The 19,276-nt window shown below is 41.0% G+C and overlaps 1 protein-coding gene across 3 annotated transcripts in view; it reads right to left on the bottom strand.

Annotated features, from left to right (window-relative positions):
• The window catches only part of FRMD5 (FERM domain containing 5), a 286,591-nt gene extending 267,754 nt beyond the window's left edge, over window positions 1–18,837 (bottom strand). For all 3 annotated transcript variants that reach the window (XM_054716291.1, XM_008143073.3, XM_028147641.2), the window contains exon 1: window positions 18,736–18,837. In XM_054716291.1, coding sequence (XP_054572266.1) covers window positions 18,736–18,837 — 102 coding nt within the window. The remainder of the gene's footprint in view (window positions 1–18,735) is intronic.
• Between the last annotated feature and the right edge of the window lie 439 nt (window positions 18,838–19,276).

Raw genomic sequence — 19,276 nt, 5'->3', positions numbered from 1 at the left:
AAAGTTTTAAATGGCATGTCATTCTAAATATTGTTATGAAATCTCACTCCATCCCACTCTGAGCTACATGGGACATAAATCATCCCTTTGTCCAGCATATCTATGCTGTACATATAGTATAATAAGCTATTTTGAGAGAGATACTATAGTCACATAACTTTTATTACAGTATATTATAATTATTCTATTTTTATTAGTAGTTACTCTTGTTAATCTACCTAATTTATAAAGTAAACTGTCATAGATATCTATGTATTAAAAAAATATATAGTATATGTAGGGTTCAGGCATCCACTGGGGTCTTGGAACATATTCCCTGCAGACAAGGGGGGACTACTGTATCTGATAAAGGACTTATATCCAGAATATATAATGAATGCTTACAACACAATAACAAAAAGACAAATCCCATTTTTAAAATGGACAAAAGATTTGAATAGACATTTCTCAAAAAAAATTATATACAAATGATAATAAGCACATGAAAAGAACATCTTTAGTCATCAGGGAAATGCAAATCACAACCACAATAAGATACCACTTCACACCCGCAGAATGGCCATCACAAAGGCAAACGGTAGTTAGGGCTGGAGAGGACATGCAGAAGCTGGAGCCCTCACGCAGCTACTTTGGGAGAACGTTCGGCAGTTCCTCAAACACTAAACATCAAGTTACCGTATGACCCAGCATTCCACTCCTGGGTGTCTATCCAAGGGAAAGGAAAACATACATCTACACAAAAACTTGGACATAAATGATTACAGCATTATCTATAACAGCTAAAAAGTGGAACCATGCAAATGGACAGCAACTGATAGTTAAACAAAATGGGATATATCCATACAATGGGAAATTAACAGTAAAAAAGAACGAAGTACCAATACAAGTTACTACTTGGGTCAGCCTCAATATCATTATACTAAGTGAAAGAAGTCAGTTACAAAAGACCACATATTGTATGATACAATTTATGTGAAATGTCCAGAAAAAGTAAATCTATAGAAACCAAAAGTAGATTAGTGTTTGCCTGGGCAGAGAATTTGGGGGAGAGAGACAGAAAATGGGAGTGACTGCTCATGGGTGAAAGCTTTCTTTCGGGGGTGATATAAATGTTTTTAATTAGATTATGTTGATGATGCACAACTGTAAATATACTAAAAACTGTTGACTTATACACCTTAAATGGATGAACTTTTGAATATGTAATTTGTAATTCAAAAAAGCATTATGTTAAGGAAGCCAGATTTTAAAAATTACATATTGTATGATTCTATTTTATGACATTGTAGAAAAGGCAAAACTATAAGGACCAAAATCAGATTAGTGGCTGCCAGGAAGGGGAGGAGACTAACCATAAAGGAGCACAAGGAAACTTTATGTGGTGGTGAAAATAGTCTATATGTGGTAGTTACACAATTTGTATACATTTGTGACAATTCAAAGAACTGCATACCTATAAAGGAGTCAATTTTACGCTATGTAAATTGTTCCCTGATAAATCTGACTTTTGAAAAAGTTAAGTTTACATTATAGGAGAAGCAGAAAACAAGAGCAAAAGAATAGTGGAAACTTTTAAAATACATCAGAATTAACTCTTATGATCCATAACATACATGTAATATGCCTCCTACGGATATCAATATTGCTTATGATAGAGTAAAAACATAGTCATATACATGAGGACCACGGCAGAATCCGCCCCTTATATTTTGAGATCAAAGTTTTTTTAAAAAGGCTCCCCTCAAAAAAGACAAACTAGTAAAAGTCAACATAAAATTTTAAAATGCTATCTGGCCAAGTTCACTAACTTAGGGGAGAAAATGGCATTTACCATAAAATAGGGTCTTGAACTTTTTTGTTGTTGAAACACCCAAGTCTAATCAAAGCAGGGTATATCCTCTAGACTGTGATACACCTTAAAAAAAGAAAAAGTAAAGCTGTATTATTAACGTATATACAATGATCTGCATGAAGTAGGGGAAAAGCTAAAGAGAAGACTTTATTAGCAATTAGTAATTACTATTCAGGGAGAGAGTAAAAACTGATTCTGGTAGATATATAATGAATAGAACTCTGCTATTGGACAGGGATAGCTTATAGGCTTTTACATGACATAGAAGAATTTCCCTCGATACCATTTGATTCCCTTTGCCTTCCAAAACAACTTTCTAATTTGGTTTTCCAAAGTCTCTGATCCTAAAAGAAGTGCCTACAATGACAGAAACTAGTATTCACTACCCCAATATAATAAACTGAGATTCTGGATTACAAAAAAAAAAAAAAAGCCCTATGATTTTGATTAGTGTGACTCAATCCTCCAGTATCTGATCTGTGTTGAATGAGTGGATAAAACTATATTTTGTGTTCTGCAAAATTAAGGGCCAGATCATAGACTGAAACAGTCACCAAGCTCTTCTATTAACATCCGATCTTTAAAAGGAATGTTTGCATTTTTAAAGACTATTCTTTACAATGGGAACACCAAGAAAAACACTATTGTGCTGTGGACAAATTTCTTGTGAACTATAGAATGTTTGTGCTAAAAGAGAGTGGAGGAGGTCTCCCATTTGAGTCTCATTTTACATATGAGAGGTTAAGCTGCACCTGAGAAGTTGTTACCTGCTCAAGGCTTCAAAGTTAATTCGTCAGAGAGGCGGGCTTTCATACAGGTCTCCCAACTCCCACAAATCAGTGTTTTTTTTCCATTGCACTACACTGCCTGCTGCATCACAGAGCAGTAAGAAAGCAGGTCATACAGAATCCCAGCTCTCCCACTGGCTAGCTGTGAGATATTAGGCAAGTTATTTAACATCTCCAAGCCTCACTCTACTCATCTGTAATTAGGTACAATAATATTTTCTATCAAATGGGTAGGATTAAATAAAAGAATGCATATAAAGTGTTTATCACAGGGTCCAAAACACATTAAGTACTCAATAAAATTTTAATGGATCAATTAATACACATTAAAATTAAAATATGCAATATTTACATTATATCAAATAACTCTAAAACACAATAATGGCACCATGTTATGTAGCCGTACATTCATTTTCATTGTAATTATGTCAGAGAAACATTAAGGAGAGGAACAAAGAATAATAAGTAGGCAAAAACAGACTATTGAAATATTTCTAAACCCTTAATTTATCTTTTTATTAGACTATAACTGACTTTATTTTCAAGCATCATATATCAAAACTTATCTACTTATAAATAATCCTACATAATATTGAAAGTAACTGGATCCTAATCAAGTGAGAAAACTTTCTATAGTCACTCTGAACCATAAATCCTAACTAAAAATAATAAACATATTTGCTCAGGAAAACTAATCACCTTTTAATTAAAAAAAATAAAATTACATATTAGCATCACTTTAAATGTATGCTATACATTTTGATATGTAGTACTTTCATCGTTGTTAATTTTGTGATTTTCATGGTTATTTCCTTTTTAATTCCTGATTCATTTAGGATTGCATCTTAAGTTTCTCAAACAAGTACTTTTTAAGAACATTTTCTTTTATTATTTTCTAACTTAACTACCTACATTATGGTTAGAGGATGCAATCTAAATGTTAGCAATTGTTGGAAATTTGTTGAGACTTCCTTTCTGACCTGGCAGTTGATTAGTTTTTGTAAATGTTCCATGTATAATTGAAAATAATCAGCATTCTGCATTTATTAAATGCAGGATTCTATTTAAATGGCAGATCAAGGTTATTAATTTATTACTCAAATATTCTGCCTAATTCCTCAGCTTCTGATAGTATCTCTCACTGTGGTAATGGACTTGTCATTTTTCTCCTTATAATTTTGTCAGTTAATGTTTTATATATTGTGAAACTGTGCTGCTAAGTACAAATAAATTCATGATTGTTTTATTATCAAAAAAATAATAAATAAAAACTTTATTATATTATAATTACAGACTCACAAGAAATTGTGAAAGTAGTATAAACATGTCTCATGTATCCTTCCCCCAGTTTCCCCTGATGGTAACATCTTATAAAACTACTAGAGGCCCGATGCACGAAAATTCGTGCAAGAGTAGGCCTTCCTATCTTCCAGCACCCAGGACCCCAGCTGGCTTCCCCCCCAGCTGCCCCCAGGCACTTGGGACCCAGGCTGGCTTCCCTCCAGCCCTGGCTTCGTCAGGAAGGACATCCGGAAGACGCCCGATCTAAATAGCGTATTTCCCTTTTATTATTATAGCTAGTACATTATCAAAACCAAGAAACTGTTGTGTAAATCCTATATAATAAAAGGGTAATATGCAAATAGACCAAATGGCAGAACAACCAAACAACCAATCAAAGCATAATATGCTAATGATATGCTAAGGATGCTCAACCACTCGCTATGATGTGTACTGACCACCAGGGGGCAGACAGTCAACTGGTCAACCAGTCGCTATGACCTGCACTGACCACCAGGGGGCAGATGCTCCGACCGGTAGGTTAGCTTGCTGCTGTGGTCCAGCCCATTGGGACTGAGCGAGATGGGCCGGACACACCTTGGAGCCCTCCCGCAGTCCCTCCCTGACTTGATCGTGCACCGGGGGGAGGGGGGGGGTCCCCTCAGCCTGGCCTGTGCCTCTCACAATCTGGGACCCCTCAGGGGAATGTCGGAGAGCCGGTTTCAGCCCAATCCTGAAGGCCACTCCCCTTGGGAGGGTGCCAGGCACAGGGCTCATGGCTGGCGAGTGCTGCTGTGGCAGCTTCTCCCCATCAGGACTGACTGGGCACGAGCGCATGGCAGGCACAATGGGGCCAGGATAAGCAGGAGCAGCACATAGAAGATGTAGGCGGCATTGGACTGTGGGTTTCAGCCCAATCCCTGCAGGCCACCCAGAGGGACCCTACCCGTGCACGAATTCGTGCACCGGGCCTCTAGTTAAAATATAATTCACATCATAAAATTACCACTTTAACGTGGGCAATTCAGTGGTTTTTAATATATTCCTAGAGTTGCACAACCACCTTTTAAAGTCACAATAACATAATTCTAAAGACCAGAAAATCTGATGTATTCATTTTGTTTATTTGTTTGGGTTTTTTTGTTGTTGTTGCTGCTGCTGTTGTTGTTAATCCTCACCCAAGCATATTTTTTTCAACTGATTTTTAGAGAGAGTGGAAGGGAATGGGTGGGGGAGGGCTGAGCGCACAAGAGAAAGAGAGAGAGAGAAACATCAATTGGTTGCCACCCACATGAGCAAGTGGGATTAAATCTGCAACCCAGGTACATGCCCTTGACAGGGAATCGAACCGAGACTTTTTGGTGGGTGAGGGGGATGCTCTAACCACTGAGAAACGCAGGCCAGGACTGATGTGTTCATCTTTAAAAATCTGTTTAGCTCAAATCAGAGGTAACTTTACATTTGCATTATTAATAATCCTCTTTATCAGAGGTAACACTTCCATTCATGCACATCTACAATCAACCTTTGTTAAGCACCAGGTAAGACCTTAGCTACTAATGGTACAAAGATTTCAGCTCTGCCTTTCAAACAGTTCACTGTCTAAAGAGAGGTAGACGTGTACTTAAATATTTACATTTTAGTGTGGAAAGTGCTATAATAAGATCCACAAAGCACTGCCCAGCAACACTGGGGAGGGAGTCCACCCTGGAATGAGGAGGTGATTTGATGAGAGACTGGTGATTCCTGCAGCAAGAGAAAATGCATATGCAGGATGATAGGAAACAAAGCTAAAAGACTATTACTCACTAGGCAATGGGAAAGCTTTAAGGATTTTAAAAAGAAATGATCGGAGTTGCATTTTGGAAGCATGTGAAAGGTAGGAATGGGCCCACTGCTCCACAGGGGGGTAAAACCTAGACCATTTGAACCCCATATCTGGCTAGCATAAATGAGAGCCAGGGGAGGCAATGCAGGAGGCTCTGATGCCTGCCACCACTGAGGCTGCAGTAGGAAGAGGAAGACTGAATTCATTGTGATCCCTATCACACCTCAAAAACACCTGGGCACTTGTAACTTCTTGCAAGTTCCCATTTCATCCTACCTAACAGAAGAAGCCTGATGGAGTGAGGAGTGGATTCAGCTTTGTCATACTCCAATAAAATCCTGCTGGTCATTAAAATATTAAAATATTTCTCTACAAATAGCCACTGCCCTGAGAGGCTCCTCCTCTCTTCCCTGGAACCACCCTCAACCTCCACAATTCAGCGTTCAATCATGTCTGACCCAGCAGAGGGCCCCAGACCCAGCTCCCGTGCACTCTAGCAGTCTTGGTCAGTGAGGTATTCACAGTGACTCATTGATAGTTGAATATTTTAAGTATCACTCCCACATGGGGGGCAAGTCCAGAGAGATACTTTAAAGTTAAGCCTCTACTATCACACACAGCTGCAGCAACAGAAAAATAGATCTCCAACATCCTTTCATTATCCCCCATCCAGATTCTCCCTCCAGATCCAACCAGATATTTCTCCTTAAGGCTCATCTTGCTCCATCCCAACTGTCTCTTTGATTTTGATCTTTAGTGCCTCCCCTCAGTCAATTATTTCAATCTCCCTCAAATTTCACTAATTTCAGCTGCCCGGAATAAAGACTTTCCTGGCCATGAGCAGTCACCATGTCCACTCAATCCCTAAGCGTCATACCTGAAGTCACAGAGACATAGAGCCTCATTGGGTCTATTCATCCATTATGAAATCATTGCAAAAAAGTTAAGAGAAAATTCTGAACATACTGAAAATTCATCTCAGTCCAGTCCCAAGATGTCAATTTATTTAGATACTAGAGGCCCGGTGCACAAAATTTGTGCACAGGGCGGGGGGGGGGGGGGGAGGCGGAAGGAGGGTGTTCTTCAGCCCAGCCTGCACCGTCTCCATTCTGAGACCCCTCGAGGGATGTCCGACTGCCCATTTAGGCCCGATCCCACCTAAATGGGCAGTCAGACATCCCTCTCACAATCCAGGACTGGTGGCTCCCAACTGCTCACCTGCCTGCCTGCCTGCCTGCCTGCCTGATTGCCCCTAACTGCTTCTGCCTGCCAGCCTGATCACCCCCTAGCCACTCCCCCTGCCAGCCTGATCGACACCTAACTGCTCCCCTGCCGGCCCGATTGCCCCCAACTGCCCTCCCCTGCCCACCTGGTCACCCCTAACTGCCCTCCCTTGCAGGCCTGGTCCCTCCCAACTGCACTCCCCTGCTGGTCATCTTGTGGTGGCCATCTTGTGTGTTGGATGATGGTCAATTTGCATATTCTTTTATTATATAGGATTTGTATTATCTTAAGCTCCAATTAATTAAAATACACAACACTTGTGTTAAAAGTAAAGGACATGTATCACATTGTTTTTTGTGTTTTTTTTTAAATATATTTTATTGATTTTTTCCAGAGTGGAAGGGAGAGGGATAGAGAGTTACATCAATGAGAGAGAAACATCAGCTGCCTCTTGCACACCCCCTACTGGGGTGTGCCCGCAACCAAGGTACATGCCCTTGACCGGATCAAACCTGGGACCCTTAGTCCGCAGGCCGACGCTCATCCACTGAGCCAAACCGGTTTCGGCATAATGTATATTTAAATATGTTATGGTTGAATACTTTTAAACACCTTCCACCACCACCATCATCATAAAAGGTGTGACCACCACACAAAGAATTTGACAGTAAGCAAAGGTATAGCTTAGTAGTAATGGTGATCAGAAACTGTGATAAAAGGCTGTATTAAATGAGTGGCCCAAAGTATAAGTTATCATAAAACAAAGGAGATAATAAGAAATAAATAGAAGAGCTATTGTGTCAGAAAAGATGGTAGGAAATAAAATTGTGGAATCTGGAAAGCAAAGTTTATCCACTTCTGTCACTTTCTTTTCTTTTCTTTTTAATATATTTTTATTTATTTCAGAGAGGGAGACATAGAAATATCAATGATGAGAGAGAATCATTGATTGGCTACCTCCTGCACGCCCTACACTGAGGATCCAGCCTGCAACCCAGGCATGTGCCCTGACCAGGAATCTGTGACCTCCTGGTTCATAAGTCGACTCTCAACCACCGAGCCACTCCAGCTGGTCTGTGGCTATTCATTTAAAACATGTTTATTAAATTACCCAAAGTGTATTTGAAAATAAGCAAAGAAAGTGTTGATTTTTTCATATAAGCTATGCTGCTTATGAAATCTGACACTGCAATAGTTGGTTCAGTATCTTTATATCCTGAAACTACACCAAGCAAACTTCCATTCCATTTTTTTAAAAGCCTATTTCATATGCATTGAAATCTAAAGCTTGGCATAGATTGAAGAAGTTGCACTGTAGTGCTGGAACTACCTTATGTTTTGATCAGACGCTTATCTTTCAACAGCCAAATTTCTTCTGAGTGGGCTCCCAAAGAGCTGATGAGATCTTCTGCTGTACAGATGAGTGTGTACTGTGAAACTGCAGGCTCAATATGCCTCATAACATCCCAGGCATCATTGCCAGTCCCATAGAGTCCTTCTGATCCACAACCTCCCAATTCCATAACTCGGGGGGGATCTTTTGGGTTTTTCTAAAGGGAAAAATCTGAAAAGAGGGTAGGCTGGATGCCTTCTCCAGCCTAAATTACCCCTAGAAGTGCTTGAGAGCCTTAGATGACGTGATTAATTCTGCCTCCTTGTGTTGTGATCAATGTTCTTATCTGCCTGACTCGTGCCAAGCAGATTCTTACTGACACATCCTGCCTAGAGCTTTCGGAATCCTTTGGGACTCCTAAAGCCAACTCGTCCACTCAGGTGTCCTCAAAATAAGGCTGGGGTCCAGGCTCTTGAGTTAAATCAAGCTATAGAGAAAGAAGGCTGTGCACCTGCCTGGAGGCCAAGGATAACTTGCCTGTCTATGGATGCCTGGATGGAATACCAGACTGTGAGGGTTCACAATGATTGGCTTTTTCCTACGACAAATTCAATGGAAGTGGCCAGACATGTGAGTGTGCCCTGGGGCATGCTGTTTTGATGTACCACTATTTCTTTTAGGTCTTGGGCCTGTGGGCCTTTGCTAATTTATCTGGCTCTCATAATACCATTTCACAGCAAGCCTCCTTAATCTCTCCAACAAAGTGGAGTGCCCGTATTGTCAGTCATTCCCCTATTCATCAGTCTTTAGACTATCCCTTCTTTTCTTCCTTTTTCCAGAGCAAAATAACCTATTAGCATTGGCTTTCTGCCGAACACTGATTGCCCAAATGCCAAATAGTGCTTTCTTAGAGGCTCCCATTCCCAAAGCTCTAGCCTGGCATTGTTTTGAGGGCTAAAAAGTGCACCCTGGGTAAGGCTGGGAACTTTGAAGCTGGCAGGCCTGGGCTCACTGGGGAATCTAAAGCTGCACTCCTTCGTCTTCTAGCAAAGCTATTCTTGGTGGCCACTTAGGTGTGGGAACAGAAATGCTAAGTATGCCTTTTAGGGATCCATGGGTCACAGTTCCTAACTGTTAATGCACAATTTAGGTGGCAATGTATCAGTTAAAGGATTTTCAAACATCAGTTAAATGTTGGAATTTGATACCCTTGTTTTTGGTCAGATAAGTAAACTGATGCCAAGGATGAGGTCTCCTAGAAATAAAATTCACATGTAGTTGCTGCAGCCACAGAATTAAGACGGATATCTAAATCTACCTTGGTGCCATTGCTTTGTGAAGAATCTTAATTTGTGTTATACAGTTTTGGAATTAGATTTAACCTAACGCCAAATGCGTTTATTTTTAGTTTAGACTGACTCCTCTGAACACGTCAAGAATGATTGAAATTTGCTGACAGTAATTTTTCCTAGAGAAGTAGATTTCTGTTGTTTGCCTCAACTGTACCAGAGTAAGTCAGATAAACATAGTAAAGACTAAGCATATTTGGCTTTACATTTTTAGCTTTTCTACCTAGAAGGAGCCTGCTATTCTGTCAGCCTGGAATGCCCTTTACCCACCTACCCCAACCCCCTCATAGCCCACTTTCTGCTTTGGAACTCTTTCATGACCTAGTTCAAATCTCAACTCCTTTGAGAAATATCTGTTAATTTTGAGTCCCCAACATTTGCACCGCCATAGCCTATCACCTTGTCGCAGCCCTGAATTCCAGGATGTTTTACAGTTTGCTATTTACATGTTTGCAGTCCCTCAGCCCTTAGGCACCTTTACTCCTTCCTAATCCCTCAGTGCTTTAAATTCTAAAGATTTTCTTGAGTAGAAGAATATCATGTAATGAAAAATATCCTGTAATTAAATTACATCTAGAAAATTTTTACTTTAGAAATTAATTTTCATTTGTAATGCTAACAGCAAGACACCCAGGTAAAACATACATGGTGTCAAAACAAGCCAAAGGAAAATCGTTTGGGCAAAAAAATGAAAAAGGATCCAAGTCAAATTCATAGAAAATATTCCTTTATTAACTTTTGGTCGAGAATATGTTTGTCTATTTTCAGAAAACAACTCCGAGACCATGTGGATTCCTGCAACAGAGCGGAATTGACAGGAGTGCTCCAGCCATGAAGTCAGAAGAGAAACAGTCCAGAGATGGAAGACGCTGACCATGCCTTGCCATACTAGCAGTCAGCAGATGTGCGTCACTGCAGAATGCCCAGGACCAAACCAGAGAGGGTCGGACCTGCATTACCACCATTTGTCCACCATCCAGAACTGAAATATCATTGCTGTTATGAACACATAAACAACTGTTGGACATAGAAACCGGGACTCAAAAGAACTGTTGGCCCAGAAAGAAACTCACTATAGACTGATTCATTTGCCTCTCAGCATAACTATTATTGCTTGTCTCATTTTCGGTTCCTATAAGTGTATTCCTAGTATCACATGAGCTCACTCATCTAGGGGAAAAGATGAACAACATAGTGTGAAGAACAAGAACAGCATTGATCAGACTGTCAGACCTCAGAGGGAAGGTAGGGGTGGGTGGGGACAAGGAAGATAGATCAACCAAAGGACTTGTGTGCTTGCATATGAGCCTAACCAGTGATCACGGACAACAGGGGGAGGGGGGCATGCGTGTGGGGGGTTTGGGAAGGGAATGGGGGGTGGTTGATGACAAATATGTGATACCTTAATCAATAAAGTAATTAAAAAATAAATTAATTTTAAAAAAAGATTTTCTTGAAAATCAATATACAAATATAAAATAATCATATTATTTTTAGGTCAGGGAACACAAAAATAAGAGCATCAAATTGGAATTATGACCCACTGTAGAATGTTTAGAATCCTGCCCACTTGAAGACAGTTATGCATATCTGCAAAATAACCTAACTTTTACCTTACAAGGGTAGAGAATCCGGTAAGGCCATTGCGAAGAAAATAAAAAGTTAAAAAATGTAAGATTGGCCAAAACAGGTTTGGCTCAGTGAATAGAGCGTCGGCCTGCGGACTGAAAGGTCCCAGGTTCGATTCCGGTCAAGGGCATGTACCTTGGTTGCAGGCACATCCCCGGTAGGGGGTGTGAAGGAGGCAGCTGATCAACGTTTCTCTCTCATTGATATTTCTAGCTTTCTATCCCTCTCCCTTGCTCTCTGTAAAAAAATCAGTAAAATATATTTTTTAAAAATGTAAGATTGACTCTTGGCTTCTCCTTCTCATCTTTTATAATTCAGTCAATCAACAAGACTCATCAACTTTGTCTACTAAATCTCTGTATAACCCATTAGTAGTGATTCTCAAACCTCAGCAAACATAAGACTCACCTGAGAGACTTGCTAAAACAGATTGCCGAGCTCTATCACCCAAGTTTCTGATTTATTAGGTCTGCAGTAGGGCCAAGAATTTGCACTTAACAAGTACCCAGGTGAAACTGATGCTGATCATCCACAATCCATACTTTGAGAAGCCACTGCTTTAACCCATCTCTTACTCTATTCCTCTTGCTTTTAACAAGGTTCACAATTTCTACAAAAGGAAAAGGGGCCCTGAGTTGTGACACAATAAGATGGCTCTAATAAGACATAATAGCTAGGTTTGGTCCTGATCTTGAATGGTTTCCCTTGGTAAGCAGTGACTGTCTGAGGCTTTGAAACAATCCTTAATATATAGGAATGAATCCTAAAGCATTTCTGGAGTGGTCTAGAATGTTTCTAAATATGGACCAGCAGATGAGGTCATGGTTATGCTGGGAGTCAGAAGTAGAGGAGGGGGAATAAAAGCTATAATCACTGTCAAAGGGGTGTTTTCTGTAGACAAGTGAATGGAGCTATTGTACACAAACTCAGTAGTTGCCAAGCATGTGGCCTAATTATTTTGCCTGTATGAGCATGGCACGGAAGGATCTCCTTAGAGGACTTATTTCACACAAGTAGTGTCTAGTTTGACGTTAGCAAGCAAAAGCCTGGAGAATTTGAACCTAAGAGTCTTTACAAGTTCCTGCCTTCCAAACCCAGGATGTTATACAATTAAGTTGGAAAGACCACAAAGATAAAACACCATTCTTAGAAATAGTATAGCAATTATAATCGGTGAAAGACCAATGCAAGGGCCCTATCTTGTTCAAAATGTTGACAACAATAATGAGGATCACAAGGCGGTCTTGGGAGGCAAGAGGTCCATAATTTAAATCTAGAAGCTGGCCTCCCACCGAAACGGTTCTCTATCTTTGGCTCTACCTATATTAAAATGTTTGTAGAAGTTCAAAAAGTTGTATTGCCAACCTAAGACCCAGGTACGAAGGACATGACAAGGTGTTTTGCATTTCTAACAATTACCCAGGTGAAACTGATGCTGATCACCCACAAACCATACTTTGAGAAACCACCGCTTTAACCCATCCCACGCTTTGGTACTCTTCGTATTTCTCGGCTGCATGAGAAAACCATTAAGGTGGTTGGCCTGAGCCCCAAAGGTTAAAAGGCAGAGAACAGAGGGGCAAGAACTGCCACCTGACCTCTAGGGGAACAGCACCCTCCTCCCTAAGCACCATGTAGTGAGACCGAGAAGCTGTAAGGTTGTTGCCAATCCTCCATGATAGTCACATCTGTTGGACAAGCTCTGGCGAGGCACAGCTGAAGAAGAGTGACCTCCAAGAGGCCGCTCCACGAAACAGGGTCCGCGGAGTCAGACAGAATGTTACAGATGAGACTGTCAGAGAGAAAATGAAGTCAGCTTAAAACAGACATAATTAGAAACAGGTTGGGAAGCATGGTTCACTTCCTATTGGGGCAAAATGTTAGAAAATGAGGCTCTGAGGTCATTTTATGTGATACTGACTTAGGGGAAAGGAGTCGAGGAGGTTTCTGTGACTGGGGTAATCCCTATACTCAGTATCCTAATTCTGCCAGACCTAATGCTCCATGAAGCACTGCACTACAGTGTCCATTTGACCTAAGCCTTCTAAACCTGCAAAGATGGAGAGGAGGGACCTGAAAAGCTTGACATCCTAAGAGATTAATTTAAAAATTATAGAAGCTATAGACTGCAGCTCCACTCATTCAACAAAAAGATAATTGCAGAAAGTTATCAGAGACCTCAAAGGCTCCATAAAATACCATATTTACATACTATACCTCTCACCAGGGAGAGGAGTTGCAGAATGGTTTAGAAATGGATGAGCTGAAACTACAAAAAGGGTTGTACAGTTGTTAGAAATGTTTACTGTTTTCAGGCATAAGAAGTTTTAGTGTTGAAGTTAACACCGCAATCATGTAGCACAAACAAATCAAAAATATTTATTGAACTATAACTATGTAAAGCACTGAACTAGGTACTATAATTCTTAGGGCTTAAGATTTACAGTTTTCTCTTGACTCTCTTCTTTATAAGTTCTAAAGTACAATCTATATGAAAATATAGTTCTAAAAGGAATTCAAAATATTTTAATATAGTAATTGTTATATCACTGGCAAATCCCTTCTAAAACTAATGCCTTGCTCCTTCTGATTGTGAGTTATACATTTTAATACCTATCCATAAACCAAATAAATAATAAAAATGACTACTTTTTGTCTTTAGGTTGTCTGATTTCATTTTGGCAAACATTTTTGTGTGTGTCATATTAATGATAGCACAGACATGATAAAGAGTCTCTGGACAATGTAGCAAAAACAAGACTCAAAAACCACATGCTCTTCTATTTTACACTATGTTGAATAGCCTCATCTAGCATATTCATTCCAAGCATTTAATAGGATGAAATGAATACAAATACCATTGAGTAAAACTTGCTGTGGTGAATGCTTCCAGGTTTCTTTGGGATGCCACTGATGCTTCTTCCTTAAACAGTACTTTTTCAAACACAAAAAGAATCAGAGCAAAAATAGACATCTAGAATTTACCTTCTGTGTGAAAAAGGATGGTGTGCATTCATTTTCTGTAATAATAAATGTTTAAAAATACACAAATTAAGAAACAGAATACAAGGGATGTTAGGATTCTGGAGGGCTAATTCTGGAACTATCTTAGTTTTAAGAATTAGTCTTGCTTATTATTGTAACAGAGATCCTGAGACAGCATAATTACTTTTAAAGTATTTTTTAAAATTCACGAAAATACAATGAAACCAAGGATTCCGCTTACCAAATATGACGCTGAAGTTCTTAGAAAAGACAGATCACGGTCCAGGCAATAAGTGCCCCTCTAACGCCAAAGACTTGGTGGGATAGAAGGAAAGCAAACCTGAACTCTTAAAATTTAAAGAACAGTTCTAATAAAGATTCCAATCATCCCAGCTTCGGATTCTACAATTTCATTGAGATTTATCAGACGTCCTCTTAAGGGAACTTACAGCTTAAGTAAAACATTTCTCAACTCTATTTTTTATTTGCATAGAATAAGGCCCAATGTAAGTATAGTATATTACTCTGTTTAAATTTTCTCTATTACTCGTAATATTTCTAACTAATTTTCTCTTGATTGTGAAATAAGTATTAATATTCCCGTTTTATAGATGAGGAAATTAAGGTATAGACAGGTGAAGTGACTTAGGGAGAATGGATAAAGGGGAAAAGATGGGATTTAGAGACAAAAGAATCAGCCACCTACTAGCTTTGAGCAAGTCCCTTCACCTGGGCCTGTCTTTCATTTATAAAATGAGGATAATACCACCTACCTCTCAAATGAGTGAAGCATATAGCAGAGAGCCTCGTATAGGGTTAGCCATTCAACAAACATCAGCTCTCCCACAAATCCACAATCCCATTTTCTTCAGCGGGTACAAAGGGTATAATGTTGTGAGGTACATGAGATAATATAACACAGGTAGAATGCCTCACAACTACAGGGCTAATACATCTGTTCTCTCCCCTAATATTGCCTCCCTTACTAAGGGTAAGGGTACATTACTAAGTGGATGAGCCACCGTTAATAAGTGGCTGAGCCACATCAAACCCAAACCTTAATTTCATTATAGAACTGTCTCTGCACACACACATTTTTATTAATGGTAGTACCTCATTAACTGCAAAAACCAATTTAACCTAGCTATTTAATCAGTAGTTATTGGAATAGGTTCCAGTAAAATCAAATTCATTTATAGGGTAACTCTACTTTTCAATAATCACAAAAGGGGTTAATATTTCTGACTTGAAAATATGTATTTTCTAATACATATTTCTACTGGCATTTATGCAACAAATGTTCTTAATATTTTATAAACTATTATAACCTCAAAGATAGTTAAAAGTCTATTCCTTAGTATATCGTATGCCTAAGCTTTAAAATGACTCCATTTGGTATATTGCATTCAAAGATATTAGGTAGCTTTTTTACTTTTCCTATTTTTCTACCAAGTAAAATAACAAAGTAAGGCAGTAAATGTGGTAAATAGATATAGATATGAATAAAATGAAACAGATGTGTAAAAAATATGGACCAGATCTGCATTTATGAGACAATGACCTTCAAAAACTGGCAGGGAGCTGTTAACAATGTTCTTCAACAGGGGAGCAATTACACTACAACCTTACTATGTATGTGTACTTTCATTTCCCATGGTCTACAAATACATTTGCATATCAGAAAGAATAGTTTGATAACTGTGGCAACCTTCATTGAGAGGACATAAGGCATTTTCATCACCTTAATAATCACATCTTAAATGCCAGATCAGTATAACTGCTGCAATATTAAAGGCTAGACCAATATTTTTGACAGAATTTCCTACAACTGAAATTTACCAAATGTGGCTATTGCAACTCTGCTTTTGCAGTACCCTAAGTGGTGTCTAATCTCAAGAAGCTCTGAAATACATGCCTTATTTAAATGAAAATATGGCATACAATACAATAAGGAAAAGAAGTTCAAAATGTCACCAAATTTTTAAAAAATATACGGTACTGCAATTCCTAAAATGTTGGGAATATTGCTTTAACCTAGTAAGTAGCTCACAGTTTCTTTCAATTCTGATTTTAAAACCCCTGTACCCAGTATTTTACAAATAAGCACGCAAACACACACACAGAAATGCACAAGGGGAAAAGTTGCTAAGAAAAGCTTAGTCTCTGAATGCTCAGACAAGCTATATAAACAAAATGTTAATTTCACATAAAATACTGTCTTTTCTTACATTTCCTCACATAGATAAAAGCAAAAGCAATTCACAATAGTGGTGCCCCAAAATAACCATATTATATGTACTTTCGAATTCCTGTGTCTTTTAGATTTTATGCAAGAATCACCATGCACAATCATTAACTTGTCTAGACAGTGGACACATTACAGTATGGTCATGTTATACCAAGCTTAATTTTTAAAATTGTATTTTTAATTTTCCTAAATTTCTGTAACATTAGATTATAATAAACGCAACCATATAGTAAGCATAAATCCAAAAAGTTCTGCTTAACTTAAAAACAGTATTTTTTCAATAGTAATGAAAACTACCCACAACTTTAAAGGCTCTACTAACTGGGAAAAATAACCAATTGCCTTATTGTGATACCTTAAAACCACAAGATTATCATTAGTGGAATGGAGGCATGAATTGTGTTTCATTTTTACTCTACACCTTGGCAAAAGTTAATGACCTGTCCTGGGAATTTTATTTCACCATATGTATACCCCAAAAGTATTTTTAGGAGTCATGAAGTCTTAATCTTGCACTGCCCTTAATATGCTGTTGTGTAAAGCCTTAAATTTTAAAACAAAAGGATAAATACTTTAAAAGCTCTAGACCATGTATTCAAATGGTGAAAATGTCAACTCAATATTTTCTCCTCCCCCACTAAAAAAAAACAAAAAACTGTACATGACATAAAGATACAATAGAAACAAAAAGTAGCATGCCACTTATTCAGCAAGGAAATAATACATGACATCTCTATCATCTTCGACTACAATAATCCTTTCACTTGATGGCTAGAATCTTTATGGCTGCTTAATCTGTACTTAAGTGACCTTAGAAAGAGATTCTGTTCTTTTTCTCTGCCCTCACGGATCTTTGGCAGCAGTCATCCCTTTGCCCAGAGCTGGTTTGGGAGGCGGGGGGAGTGGAGAGAAGGCAGGACTGAGCACGGAGTCAGCAGAGGCAGCTGCTCTCAGGCACTACCCAGCGTCTTTCTCACACACCGCTATTTTCCGCTATTGAGCATTGTCAGCAAAAAAATAAAAAAATAAATGGGGACGGGGGTGTGTGGGGGGGTAGGCAGGGAGACAAAGAGGGTAGGACCTGGGCCGACAGTTTTTGTCTGCCACGTCTGAGGCGAGAAGCCCTCTGGTTTCTTGCTGAAATAGGGATCAGGTGAGACCCCTGCGGGTTCAACTCAATTTGCTTCTCCAGAAAGAGCAGTTTTCCGGCGGGGAGCGCAGGATCCACCCGGGGCTGCTGAACTACACGCCGGAGCATCGTCAGTGTTTTCTACCTCTGACTTTATAAAGGAGGAGAGAGGACGGGGACCGCGTTCCTGGGGAAGACTACTACTCATGACGTGCCACACAGCAGTGGTGAAGGGACATTAAGCCAGAGGTTGTAAAAAGCCCTTCAAAAACACCAGGTTCTGGGAAAATGCTGTGCAGCATTATCTTATTGTTGGCGTGGGGTTGGTTTTTTTTTGTGTGTTTTGTTTTTTTTTTTTTGTAAGTCACCGATTCTTTCTTGCCACTGTCAACCCTGAAATCGCTGGGACTTGTTGCTAAATCTTCACCTCACGCCCCCCAGAACTGCCCAACAGAATAAGATTTGGGGAGCGATCGGCGGAAGGGGGGCCTAGATCTTTAACACCCGGAGGGCTGGCTGGGTTGCCTTCAATAGGCCACTCTGCATGGGCTGCGCGTTCAGTTCTACCTTCAGAGAGCTCTGACTCACAAATGCTGGGGAAGGGGGGCGGGGGGGAGATTATGACATATACCATTATCCTTCCAACCAAGGAGAGATAAGAAAAGCCTGCTAGCCGTCCTTGCTGGGCCGGAGAGCCAAAGCCTGCGCCCCCCCGCCCCCGACGGGGCGGCCGGGGAAGGAGCCTCCAGCCCTGCCCGCCTCCCTCCGGACGCCCGCGTAAGATGCCCCCCTACCCGGGCTGGCTCCAGAAGCCAGGATGAAGCGCCCTTACCCCGGGAAAGAGCAGGGAACGAGTTGGGGATCCGGAACGCGGCGACTCGCCCCGCAGCGGCGCAAAACGCCCAGCGCCTGGCCACGGACAGGGGGGGCTCCGGAGGAGGCGCCCTGCAACCGGGCCGTCCTCCGTAGCCAGGGGCGGACAAAGCGCTGGGGTCTGGGGCGACTCCGGGCAGCGGCCAAAGGAAAGGGCCAAGTTGGCCAGACTCAGGGGACGAAGGGGTCCCGCGGGCGGGGCGGCGCGGCACTGACCTGGATGGTGCAGGTGTACTCGCTGTCGTCCAGCAGCCGCACGGTGCAGCTGTACTCGCGCTCCAGGCTCCTGCTGCTGCCGCTCATCAACCTGCTCAGCATCTTCCCGCCCGCCCGCCGCCCCCGGGAGAGACGCCGCGGCGCTGCGGACCCCGGACTGGGCGCCCCTCAGCGGGGCAGCTCCGCGCCGAACCCGGGCACCTGCACCATCACCCCTGCCCGGTCGCCGCCCGCTGCCTCCCGCTGGCCCCGCTCCTCCTCCTCCTCCTCCCGGTCCGCCACCGCCTCCCCCAGCCCAGAGCAGGCACCGTGCTCTCTCGCTCCTCGGCGCCCTAGTGTTGGTGCCCAGCTCCTGGGGCGGGGCCTCGTCCGGCGGGGGCCCAATGGGGGTCAGCGCGGCGGAACCGAGTGGCAGACGGTACAACCAATTGAAATAGTAGGCTGGAATGATGGACAGGTTAGGGAAGCAATCACGGGAAAACAGTCGGAAAGAGCCAAGCCGGACCAGCCTTCCAGCGTCCCAAACGAGGGGCTCTTCTCC

The sequence above is a fragment of the Eptesicus fuscus genome, chromosome 5 (assembly GCF_027574615.1).
Source record: "Eptesicus fuscus isolate TK198812 chromosome 5, DD_ASM_mEF_20220401, whole genome shotgun sequence".
Classification (NCBI taxonomy): Eukaryota; Metazoa; Chordata; class Mammalia; order Chiroptera; family Vespertilionidae; genus Eptesicus; species Eptesicus fuscus.
This window is presented reverse-complemented; position numbering and strand designations above follow the sequence as displayed.